The following is a 12481-nucleotide window of genomic DNA, read 5'->3' as shown; positions in this document are numbered from 1 at the left end:
GGCAGCAGATCGCTGTTTAGACCACAACGATCTGCTGCCCAGAAGCCATGATTGGTGGTGCCTGCATGAACGACAGGATGACCTGATGAATGAGTATTTGGCGGCACATTTACATGGGCAGATTGTCGGAAATGACCATTCGCAGGATCAGTCGTTCCTGATCGGGCAGTCTAAATCCACCTTAAAGCTGGTCATACTATTAGATTGACGGCCAAACCTGTTTAGTTTTGACCATCTAATTGTATGTGGGCTCCTGGCTCTGAGGTAGGGGACATAAGGAGTAGACTGTTGGATTTAAGCATGCCTGATCCTTTAGTTGTTGGGGAGATAAGAAGAGGAGCGTGGCATGGGCTTACTCCCTTCTGTCTATTCTGTATACATACATGCTCAGCCGTGCCAAGCTTATATGTGCGGGTCGGAGGGGGGGTGGGTTAGGAGAGATTGTAATTCCCTGTGAGCTATTTAAAATGGCTGCCCGCCGTTTTGGTTTCCACTTCCTCCTCTTGTATAGACAGCCTATCAAAAGGGGATTGAAATGGAAGGGGGATTAAAGCCTCCCCCATTGCTTCCATCTGTTATAGTATTTAAAGGGATTTCCCATGAATAGACGTTCTGATAGTGGGGGGGGGGGGGGGGGGGGGGGGGGGGGCCGTCCTCGCTGGTCATGATCTCCCGCCTCATTTGAAGCAGGGCACAGATCACACTGTCTCTCCATTCATCTCTGTGGGACTGGTGGATCCTGCTGGAGAGCACTATACTGTGTGTCCAGCGGTCTCGCGGTGCGGCATTGGACACGCCTGACCACTAGGACCAATCAGACACGTACCCCCTATGGAGCGTAACCATTTATGCATTGTCTTCCATACAACATCTTGGGGTGCTTATGCTTTGACATGCTGTATAGAGGCTCCTTTCTGGATACACTCTGCACCAGCGGGGGACTATATGGTGACATGGCGTCCTGGCATGCAGGACATCTCACAGGAAAGCCCAGTCCTTGCTCTGCATTTTGTAGTACAGGTCCCTGAAATGACTACTTTACTATTACAGTTTAAGGACTTTGCTGCAGCTGAAATGGCAGAGAGCCCTGTGTGACCCCGGGGATGCGGTGGGCCTTCTTGCAGCTCAAAGCATCGGAGAACCCTCCACCCAGATGACACTGAACACCTTCCACTTTGCAGGCAGAGGAGAGATGAACGTCACTCTAGGTATCCCCAGGTAAGTGTCTTTATGCTTCCAGGAATCAGCTCGCCCTTTAGTTTTATTTCCCCGTTCCCCTCAGCGGGATCCCCACGCAGCTCGGCTGCTCACTTTCCCTGCAGCGGCCACTACAGGTAAAATGCGGTATTACAAATAGCCATGCGAAGAATCTTGTGCTGCTCCCACTTTGGGTTATAGATAGGAGGATGATGAGCAGAAGACACCTTACGGTTACGTCCGTACGTCCTAATAGATGTCACTTTAAGGTTGTATCTTTTTTTTTTTTTTTAAAAATTTGTGTTTCAGACTCAGAGAAATTTTATTGATTGCAAGCTCCAATATTAAAACTCCCATGATGAGCGTGCCCGTCCTGCCCACTAAGAAAGCTACGAGAAGAGTAAGAAAACTGAAGAAGCAACTGACCCGTGTGTGTCTGGGTGAGGTAAGCAGAACGCTGTCGCTGACGGCGGGGTTGTGTCGGTACGTTGGTGCTTACATCGCGGTTCCACCAGCAGATATCTGGATGCTGTTGCCTTACAATATACGGATGTAGCAAAGCTGGATCGTCTGCATAAGTCACAATGGACTAGCTATGTAATCTCAAAGAGCTTCCAAACTAACTCGTCTCTGCTACGTGCAGTGTTGGAAGGTCATAAGTACCATATCCTGTGTCGCCCAACGAATGCGTAAATGCTCCTTCATCAGGTCCAGTATTATACCACAAGAGCTGCATTCACAATTCTGCTCAGATTTTTTTTGTATTTTCCAAGATTGGAAAAAATAGACTAGAGGAAAGGTCATTAAACAACAGAAGAACGTCTCTGCACCAGATGAAGTTCACCAACGCAGCAGTGGCCCATGTGTAACTTGCTGCAGTGAGGACGGGCCGATAACCACTTGATCGGTGCACAATACACCGCTGTGGACAGCGATTGGTTGGAATGGTCATGACTGGTATGTCATAACTGCAGCTGGATAAATAGTACCGTAGCAGCTGCAGGGACAGCAGCTTAGGCATGGCATAAATGCTTTGCAGAACACCAGAGCAAGCTCGGTTGCGGACATTCCTCCAGCACGGAATGCTGGAGGATTTCAGCTCTAAAGCTTGCAGAATTGTGAATTCCATGCTTAGGCGTGGCGTACATGCTTTGCAAGATCTTTTGCGGACATTCTTCCAGCACAGTATGCTGGGAGATTTAAGCTCTGAAGCTTGCAGAATTGTGAATTCCATGCTTAGGCGTGGCGTACATGCTTTGCAAGATCTTTTGCGGACATTCTTCCAGCACAGTATGCTGGGAGATTTAAGCTCTGAAGCTTGCAGAATTGTGAATTCAGCTCTGGACTGCAAAGAGGCTGTAAGATATACCAAGTATTTACAAAGCTACGCAACCGTTTTTTGTTGTAGATTAGGGTTGTTGCGGGTATCGAAATGTCGATACCCAATCGATACGATACCGGGATTTCCATTTTTTAGATACTAGCCTGCGCTGCTGCGCAGTCTAGTATCTCCTGAACATGAGCGCGCTGCTGTCGGCCCGCTCATGTTCTCTCAAGCAGCACAGGGGAGAAGGAAGCAGTTTTCTCCTCCCCCTGTGCTGCATGCTGCCGCTGCCACCAATGGGCGGAGGAGGGGCGGGCGCAGTGCGCCACCAATGATAGGACTTTTCCTACACAGAGCGGCGCCCAGCGATGTCCCAGCACTCACCATTATTCCTGGGCGCCGCTCCGTTCGCCCGCAGTGCTCCATTTCTGTCTCCTCTCCTGCTCCACATGCTAATTACTATCAGAGCGATGGGAGGAGACATCAGCTTCTCTCCTGGGTGTTCCTTCTCCCTGCGCTGCGATTGGACAGCGCTACAGCCAGTGAGAAGGAACGCCCACTAGAGAAGCTGCTGTCTCCTCCCCATCGCTCCGATAGTAATTAGCATATGGAGCACCTGAGGGGTTAACCTGCCGCTGATCTGCCAGTACCCACCTCCTGTATTAAGGGGTAATTATCATTGGTGGCGCAGTGCCCCCTCCCCCCCCCATTATTAAAATCCTTGGTGGCAGTGGCCACAGGGTCCTCTCCCCTCCCCTCCTCATTGGTGGTGCAGTGGCACCTTCTGATCGGAGCCCCAGCTGTGTAATCCTGGGGCTCCGATCTGTTACCATGGCAGCCAGGACGCTACTGAAGCCCTGGCTGCCATGGTAACAGAGCAGCAGGGACAGTGTGAAGTCCTATTCACCCCGATAGACATCTATCAGAGTGAATAGGACAAGGGATGAAAGATCCCAGGTTCTGGCCCCTAAGGGGGGAAATACTTATTAAATAAAAAGTGTGGAAAAACAAAAAGTAAAAAAAAAGCCCCACCAAATATTAAGTATTATTCACCCCCTTTCCCAATTTCACATATAAAATGTATAAACAATAAATAACCTATTACATATCACCACGTCAGAAAAGTCCAAACTATTAAAATATTAAAAAAAATCTATGCGGTGAACGCCGGAATAGAAAAAAATAAATAAAACTGTGCGATTCGCCATTTTTTAAAATGCAGAATGCACGTGGCTTTTTTGGTTTTATTTTTTCGCGTGGTATCGAATGGTATAGAGTATCGCAATACTTTTTTATGGTATCGAAACCGAATCAAAAATTTGGTATCGCAACAACTCTATTGTAGATTAATCTTTCTTTATCAATATTTTTTATTAGTTTTAAGAAAAAAGACATACATTGTTATGCATAAAAAAGACAAACGGCTACACAGTCAGCGCTATACATAGCCACATTGGCAGCACCAACTTAGCCGAAATCCATACAGCAGTAAAATACGCAACAAACAAAAATGGACTAAAAGAAAAACATAAAACAAACATAAGACATACAGTGCAATCATTAGACAATATTTGCCGAGATATAATTTTTTACAGGTATGGTTTTATAGAGATATACTTTTATACTACAGGACATCAAGCTATATGTTGAGTGTGCTTTGAGTATATCAGTCAGGATGGTAAGGCGAGCGGGGAGGCTCTCCATATGCCCCATTCCCTCTCGAACCTCCCGGCTGCGTCCCCAGCTCCCGTCAACGCACGCTCATATATATATAAGTAGAATTTAGCCTACGGATGATCTCCGTTAGGCTAGGAACGTGCCGTGATTTCCAATTTTTTGCTATGGCCAATTTGGTTGAAAGAAAAAGGTGTCCCAGTACCACCCTCCCCTCACATGGTATCCTAACCAAATCAATCCATAAGAGAGCCAATGAAGGAGATGGCGGGAGCTGGAGACCCAGTAAATCCGAGGCAAGAGAGAATGTAGCCCTCCATATGTCCCGCAGCCTCGGACAAGACCACAAAATATGGTACAATGTACCTCTACCGCCACATCCCCGCCAGCATAAATATGAGAAATCGGGAGAGATATGACTCAAGCGATCAGGCGTATAGTACCACCTTAGTGTGGTCTTCATCAAGGACTCATAGTGCAAAGCACATCTAATATTTTATTTTAGACAGGAAAAGGCCGTGGTCCACTGCTCACCAGAGAACGTTAACCCCAAATCCTGTAGATTAATCTTTATGTAAACTCTGAAAAGATGTTCAGAGCGGAGCATAAGCCAGGATGGCCATATCTGTTCAGTAATGCTACTTATTGTAGATTTCATTTGTGACCCCTCGACAAAAGCAATGCCCGGGATATAAGGAAAGACCACGTTTTTGTTTTTCTCCAATTTTTCTGGCTCTGCCCCTTTAACAGGGCAGCGTATTAATCTTTGTGTTTGTCTTGGTGCTTTATCTCTAATGCTGTTTATTCTCTTGGGAACAGATAAGATGTTTGATTCGTCTGGCTGCGGCTCGGGAAGGAAGGGTTTAATTAATCATATAAACCAGATTATAGATTAGGATATTACATGGAAGACATGCCCATTGAGGTCATAGTTACATATAGTTACATAATTGATATTATTAAGCCCTTTGTAATCTTCAAACGCTCCAGCTGACCCCTTTTTTTGTCATTTATTGCCCTTTTTACAGTAGCTGTAAGCCATTGGGGGTTTAATTTTATCCGTTTATACTTGTTACCTAAAGGAATACATTTTTTAGTGCAATTACTCAATGTGGATTTAACGCTCTCCCATTTATCCTCTGTATTACTATGTGACAGTAGCTGCTCCCAGTCTATGCCCTGAAATGCTGCCCTCCACCCAGGGAAATTAGCCTTTTTGAAATCCAGTGTCTTTGCTCTGCCTGACAGAGTTTGCTTCTTATAGTTTAGGGGGAATATAATTATATTGTGGTCACTATTACCTAGTGTTTCTCGAACAGTAACATTTCCAACGAGCTCTGCATCATTCGAAATTACCAGATCCAACAGAGCATCGCCCCTAGTGGGGCTTCTACAAACTGGCCCATAAAGTTGAGGAATCTTCTCCCCTTTGCGGTTGAGGCAGAACCATGACCCCAGTCAATGTCTGGGAAGTTAAAAATCTCCCATTATGACCACTGTTCCAGCCTGTGCCGCCCGCTCTATTTGGTTATACAGTTGAGCTTCTATCTCCTCTGTGATGTTAGGGGTCTATAGATTACAGCAATTATTATTTTTTCAGTGTTTATATCCCTTTTGAACTTCTACCCATAAGGTTTCCACATACTCACCATCCGCACCCACAATTGCCTCTTTCACACTTGTCTTCAGATCACTCCTCACATACAGGCACACGCCACCACCTTTTCTATTGACCTTGTCTTTCCTAAATAGTGTAAAACCCTCAATATTAACGGCCCAGTCATGTGAAGAGTCCAACCATGTCTCAGCCACACCAACTACATCTATGTGTTCTTCTAGTACCATAGCCTCCAGCTCCCCCATTCTGCTAGTTAGATTTCTGTCATTTGTGAAAATACATTTTAAATTACTATTACCTGTAAAGTCCATATCCTGGATTTTTGGGTTACCTTGGTTGATGTTTGTATGTAACAGGTTCTTGTTACCAGCAGTTCTATTTTTCATCGGTGTACAGTTCTGCCCAGTCTTCTCCCTACTTGCCTCACTAACCCCAGCCCCCACTAAATCCCCACTGTCCCCTCCTATATCCTACTCTCTATCTACACTAGCTACCCTCTTATTAGTATGACCCTCCCCCCCCCCCCCCCCCCCCCACCCCATCCTCTCCCTAGATCCTAGTTTAAAAGCTCCTCCAGCCGTCTAACCATTTTTTTCCCCTCAGGGCAGTTGCACCCTCCCCATTAAGGGGCAGCCCGTCCCTACTGTAGAGCCTGTAACCGACAGAGAAGTCGGACCAGTTCTTAATGGCCCTTCCTTCCTGCACCAGCTTCTGAGCCACTTATTTAACTCCCTAAGCTCCCGTTGTCTCTCTGGTGATGCTCGTGGCACTGGTAGAATTCCTGAAAACACTACCTTGGAGGTCCTGGACTTGAGCTTCTCTTCTAGTTCCCTAAAATCATTTTTAAGGACCTTCCATCTCCCACTGACTTTGTCATTGGTGCCAATGTGTACCATGACCGCCGGGTCTTCCCCAGCCCCACCCAGCAATCTGTCAATCGGGTCCGCAATATACCGGACTCGAGCTCCTATAAGACCACACACTGTTCGGCATTCACGGTCTGGGCGACAGATGACTCTGTCTGTCCTCCTAATAATAGAGTCCCCTACCACCAGCAACATGTCTGACCTTTGCTGCACTCCTTTTCCCATCCTTCCTGTAGCCGTCATCCTCCTGGTTTCTAGGAGAAACGCCCGGCTGCAGTGTTGCTGGCCCTGGGCTTTCATCCCTAATATCAGCCAAACGGGCATATTTACTAGGGCGTTCCAGCTCAGGACTAGCCTCCCTGGCACTTTTCCCTCTACCCCTTCTTCCTACATTAACCCACCTGCTGACCTGATAGTCATGATCTTGCCCTCCTCCTCCCACCTCCATTTCACTGACCCCAGTCAGCGCCTGCACAGTGAGGTCTAAGCCTCTCTACAGTTTTTTTGTATTTCAAGCTGCTAATTTAGATCCAAGATCTGGGCTTCCAAATATGCAACATGATTGCATCTAGTGCAAATGTATTCACCCTCGAAAGGCTCTTCAAGGCACGCATACATTGCACAGGACACACACTTAGTAGCATTGTTCATGGAGCACATGTTTACATGGCGATTGGGTTACTTTGGTTGATGTTTGTAAGTAACAGGTTCTTGTTACCAGCAGTTCTATTTTTCATCGGTGTACAGTTCTGCCCAGTCTTCTCCCTACTTTCCTCATTGTGTTAAATGTAAAAAAATATATATATATAAAGTTAACATATTAGGTATCGCCGCATCCGTAACAACCTGCTCTATAAAAATACCACATGACCTAACCCTTCAGATGAACACCGTAAAAAAGATAAAATAAAAACGGTGTCAAAAAAGCCATTTTTTTTTTTTGTCACCTTACATCACAAAAATTGCAATACTAAGCGATTAAAAAGTCATACACACCCCAAAATAGTACCAATCAAACCATCATCTCATCCCGCAAGAAGTGAGACCCTACCTAAGACAATCGCCCAATAAATAAAAAAACTATGGCTCTCAGACTATGGAGACACAAAAAAATCTTTTTTTTTCAAAAATGCTTTGTCATATTTGGTATTGTCGCGTCTGTAACAACCTGCTCTATAAAAATACCACATGATCTAACCTGTCAGATGAACATTGTATATAACAAAAAATAAAAAGGTGCCAAAACTATTTTTTGTTACCTTGCCTCACAAAAAGTGTAATATAGAGCAACCAAAAATCGTATGTACCCTAAAATAGTACCAACAAAACTGCCACCTTATCCCGTAGTTTCCAAAATGGGGTCTTTTTTTTGGAGTTTCTACTCTAGGGGTGCATCAGTGGGTCTTCAAATGTGACATGGCAACTTAAAATTATCCCAGTGAAATCTGCCTTTCAAAAACCACATGGCATTTCTTTCCTTCTGCACCCTGCCGTGTGCCCGTACAGCAGTTTACGATCACATATGGGGTGTTTCTGTAAACTACAGAATCAGGGTAATAAATATTGAGTATTGTTTGGCTATTAACCCTTGCTTTGTTACTGTAAAAATTGATTAAAACGTTTTGAAAAAAAAGTTTGTAAATTCAGTTATAAATACCTTGAGGGGTTTAGTTTCTAAAATGGGGCCATTTTCGGGTGGTTTCTATTATGTAAGCCTCACAAAGTGACTTCAGACCTGAGCTGGTCCTTTAAAAAGTGGGTTTTGGAAATTTTTCTGAAAAATTTCAAGATTTGCTTCTAAACTTCTAAGCCTTCTAACGTCCCCAAAAAAGTCATTTACAAAATGATCCAAGCATGAAGTAGACAAATGGAAAATGTAAAGTAATAACTATTTTAGGAGTTATCACTATCTGTTTTAAAAGCAGAGAAATAGAAATTTTGAAAATTGCGAATTTTTCAAAATTTTGGGTAAATTTTGTATTTTTTAATAAATAAAAATGAAATATTTTGACTCAAATTTACCACTGTCATGAAGTACAATGTGTGACGAGAAAACTGTCTCAGAATGGCCCTGATAAGTAAAAGCGTTTTAAAGTTACTACCACATAAAGTGACACGTCAGATTTGCTAAAAATGGCCTGGTCCTTAAGGTGAAAAATGGCAGGGTCCTTAAGGTGAAAAATGTCAGGGTCCTTAAGGTGAAAAATGGCAGGGTCCTGAAGGGTTTAAACTCCACTTATTCACAAGCCCACTTAGTACAGCAAGCCCAGGTAGAGCGAGAATAGGGATCCTTCTGTTCATCTCAAGTTATCTGCCCCATTTTTCCAATATGAGATATTTTATAAAAGCATTGATTGCTGTTCACATTCCGCAATGAGATGAATAGAGAAGTGAGGCTCATTATCTTATCTCCGATAGCTTTTCTGTAAGTTGCGCACAACTTTATCACACACTTTTTTGTTTATGGCCTAAGAAAATGACCTTTTCCTTGGTGATCTAATCTATAGGATGGATAATATTCTAGTGGCGTAATCTTCCTTTATTTCTTTCTCGGGTAGAAAAAGGGGTTAATATTGGATTCCTTGCTGGTCTACGATAAGGCTCTGCAGTCTAGGGTAGAAGAGGGGGTAAATATTTGGCTGGGCTCTTTTGGGGTGTAAATTTGAGAGGGGGGGGGGTGTTAATTTCTGATTCCCTGGTGTTCTAGTGTAACATCCCCATCCTCTGCAGTCAAGAGTAGAAGATAGGGTTAATATTTGATTCTCTTGCATCTAGTGTAAAAGGTTGGGGCTAAATTTTTGGTTCCCTGGTGGCCTAGGGTAATCTTCCTTTACTTGGTCTAGGGTAGAAAAAGTGATTCATGTTTGATTCCCTGGTGGTCTAGGGTAATGCCGCCATCCTTAGGCTACTTTCACACTCGCGTTTTTGCTTGTTAGATCCGTTCAGGGCTCTCACACACGGTCCAAAACGAAACAGTTTGCATTCTAATGCATTCTGAATGGAAAAGGATCCGCTCAGAATGCATCAGTTTGCCTCCGTTCCATCTCCATTCCGCCAAACGTATCGGTCCTGGCACACAATGTAAGTCAATGGGGACGGATCCGTTTTCTATGACGCAATCTGGCACAATAGAAAACAGATCCGTCCTCCATTGACTTTCAATGGTGTTCAAGACGGATCCGTCATGGCTCTGTTAAAGATAATACAAACGGATCCGTTCATGACGGATGCATGCGGTTGTATTATTGTAACAGATCCATGATAGATCCGCCCCAAAAACGCGAGTGTGATAGTCGAAGGGTGGAAGAAGGGGTTTATATTTGATTCCTTTTGGTCTTGTGTAAAGCCCCCCTTCTTTGGTGGTCTAAGATTGGGCACAGTGCTTTGAATTCTCTACATGATAATTAATAGTTATTTGGATCTGCTACTGTGAGGCCTCTTGATGCCAAAAATGTTTTAGACATCTTTTTGCACTGATTTTTTTTATTTATTTTTTTATTGTACAATTTGCTAATTTCAGAATTAAGTAACTTAAGTTATTTATAAAAAAAATAATAAAAAAAAAAAACATTTCCTACCATTTTGCTGTTACAAAGTGTATGCAACTCCTTCACCTAGCTGTTGGTGCTGCTGATTCTGACAGCTCACAGTTCTGCTGTCCCTCCTCTCTGTGTTAGATCTTCTCCTCCCTGCTGCTACTCAGCGAGTGTGCTGCCACTGTGTTAATTAAGGGCGTTTTCCTGGCGTTCCCCTGGTTTTCACCCTGGACTTCGCTGCAGGGAACGAACCACCAGGCTGCTACCTTCTGGAGTAGTCTGTTTGCTTGACTGCTGAGCCATGGGGGTCAGAGACACCAGTGCAGGGCGCTTAGGGATCAGATAAAGCCTTGGTCAGGGCAGGCAGAGTACGTAAAAATCTGATTAACAGTCCGAGGTCAGGGTGGACAGCTCAGTGTCGATACAGAGATCAGTCAGAGAGGCACCTTTCCAGGGAACTAGCAGGCTAGACAACCTATTGATCAGGCACTCTCCCATAGAGGATGTTGCTTTAAAGGATAACTGTCTTATATTTTTTATTTTATTTGCTAGTTTATTAGAGCTAGGCATGTATACCTGAGTTAGTCTGTCAATGATTGTCAAAAGATCTGTAATTACCTTATAATAACAGCTTTCATTAATGTCCTCTGTCCCTTTCCACTGCTCCCTTAAAAGGCAGTTGCTATGGCTTGTCTGTCTCTGGCTAAGAAGACAGGAATACAGAGGGGCGGTCCTTCACACTGCATGCCTGCATTAGGCTTCAGAGTGAGGAGGCGTGTCTCTCAGTAATCCAATCTGATTGGCTGGCAGGGAGCTGCTGGCTACAGCAAGTGTGTATGGGAAGTGAGGGAAAGCAGTTTTGGCCTCAGAGAACTGGCAGAGGAGCCATCTTGAGAAGATCCTCATATTGTAGGATTCAAAACAGCCGTAACTAAGGGGAAAACTCAAGGAAAACAGTGGTATGTGAAGAAACTAAACATTGCTTTATGCATAATGCTGCTGCAGCAGTAACATATGCTAAAATAGATTATTTTGATGAAAACGTGACCGTTATCCTTTAGGTAGTCTAATGTGATCAGGCGTTGGTTGGTGTGAATTAGAATGCATGCACACTGGTCCTTTTTAAGAGCTGGAGAGTGCTTGAGCGTGCCCTAAGGGCAAAGGCAAGAAGCAGGCTGCAGCCAGGAACAGCCAGTCGGCTCTAGCAGCTAGGCCTGCCATGAGGGAGCAAAGGAAAGCTGCCGGAGCAGAGGAGCAGAGGTGAGCAGCGCAATGCTCATGCCCACCTGGGAGAACGTAGCAGCAGTGGCCATGGGCTGCTTAAGTAACACTAACTTTGTGTGTATATATATATATATATATATATATATATATATATATATATATATATATATATATATATGTGTATGTATATATATATGTGTGTGTGTATGTATATATATATATATATATATATATATATATATATATATATACAAAAAAATTTTTTTTTTTTTTTTTGTGAAGACAGATCACAAAATCTGTTCTGTATCAGAATGTAGATAGAGAGGAGAACATTCATGGCAGACTATGCAGATAGGTGGGATTCACACACTCCTTAGCAACAGTGACTTTCTGCACAAGGGAGAAGAGATCCCTCATGACATGTAGAAGAAATCAGTCCAGGGATGAAGCTGTGCCGATATACGAGAGCAAGTGAAGGCAGCAGCATCCTGAACACACAGATCAAAAATATACACTCACCTAAAGAATTATTAGGAACACCTGTTCTATTTCTCATTAATGCAATTATCTAGTCAACCAATCACATGGCAGTTGCTTCAATGCATTTAGGGGGGTGGTCCTGGTCAAGACAATCTCCTGAACTCCAAACTGAATGTCAGAATGGGAAAGAAAGGTGATTTAAGCAATTTTGAGCGTGGCATGGTTGTTGGTGCCAGACGGGCCGGTCTGAGTATTTCACAATCTGCTCAGTTACTGGGATTTTCACGCACAACCATTTCTAGGGTTTACAAAGAATGGTGTGAAAAGGGAAAAACATCCAGTATGCGGCAGTCCTGTGGGCAAAAATGCCTTGTGGATGATAGAGGTCAGAGGAGAATGGGCCGACTGATTCAAGCTGATAGAAGAGCAACGTTGACTGAAATAACCACTCGTTACAACCGAGGTCTGCAGCAAAGCATTTGTGAAGCCACAACACGCACAACCTTGAGGCGGATGGGCTACAACAGCAGAAGACCCCACCGGGTACCACTCATCTCCACTA

The 12481-nt window shown here is 44.0% G+C and overlaps 1 protein-coding gene across 2 annotated transcripts in view; it reads left to right on the top strand.

Annotated features, from left to right (window-relative positions):
- Positions 1-12481, top strand: part of POLR1A (RNA polymerase I subunit A) — a 100259-nt gene that overhangs the window by 55284 nt on the left and 32494 nt on the right. For both annotated transcript variants that reach the window (XM_040419257.1, XM_040419256.1), the window contains exons 25-26: positions 1051-1218; positions 1507-1642. In XM_040419257.1, coding sequence (XP_040275191.1) covers positions 1051-1218; positions 1507-1642 — 304 coding nt within the window. The remainder of the gene's footprint in view (positions 1-1050; positions 1219-1506; positions 1643-12481) is intronic.

This window comes from Bufo bufo, chromosome 2 (genome assembly GCF_905171765.1).
Source record: "Bufo bufo chromosome 2, aBufBuf1.1, whole genome shotgun sequence".
In the NCBI taxonomy this organism is placed as follows: Eukaryota; Metazoa; Chordata; class Amphibia; order Anura; family Bufonidae; genus Bufo; species Bufo bufo.
The sequence above is the reverse complement of the archived record's forward strand: the minus strand, read 5'-3'. Positions and strand labels throughout refer to the sequence as shown.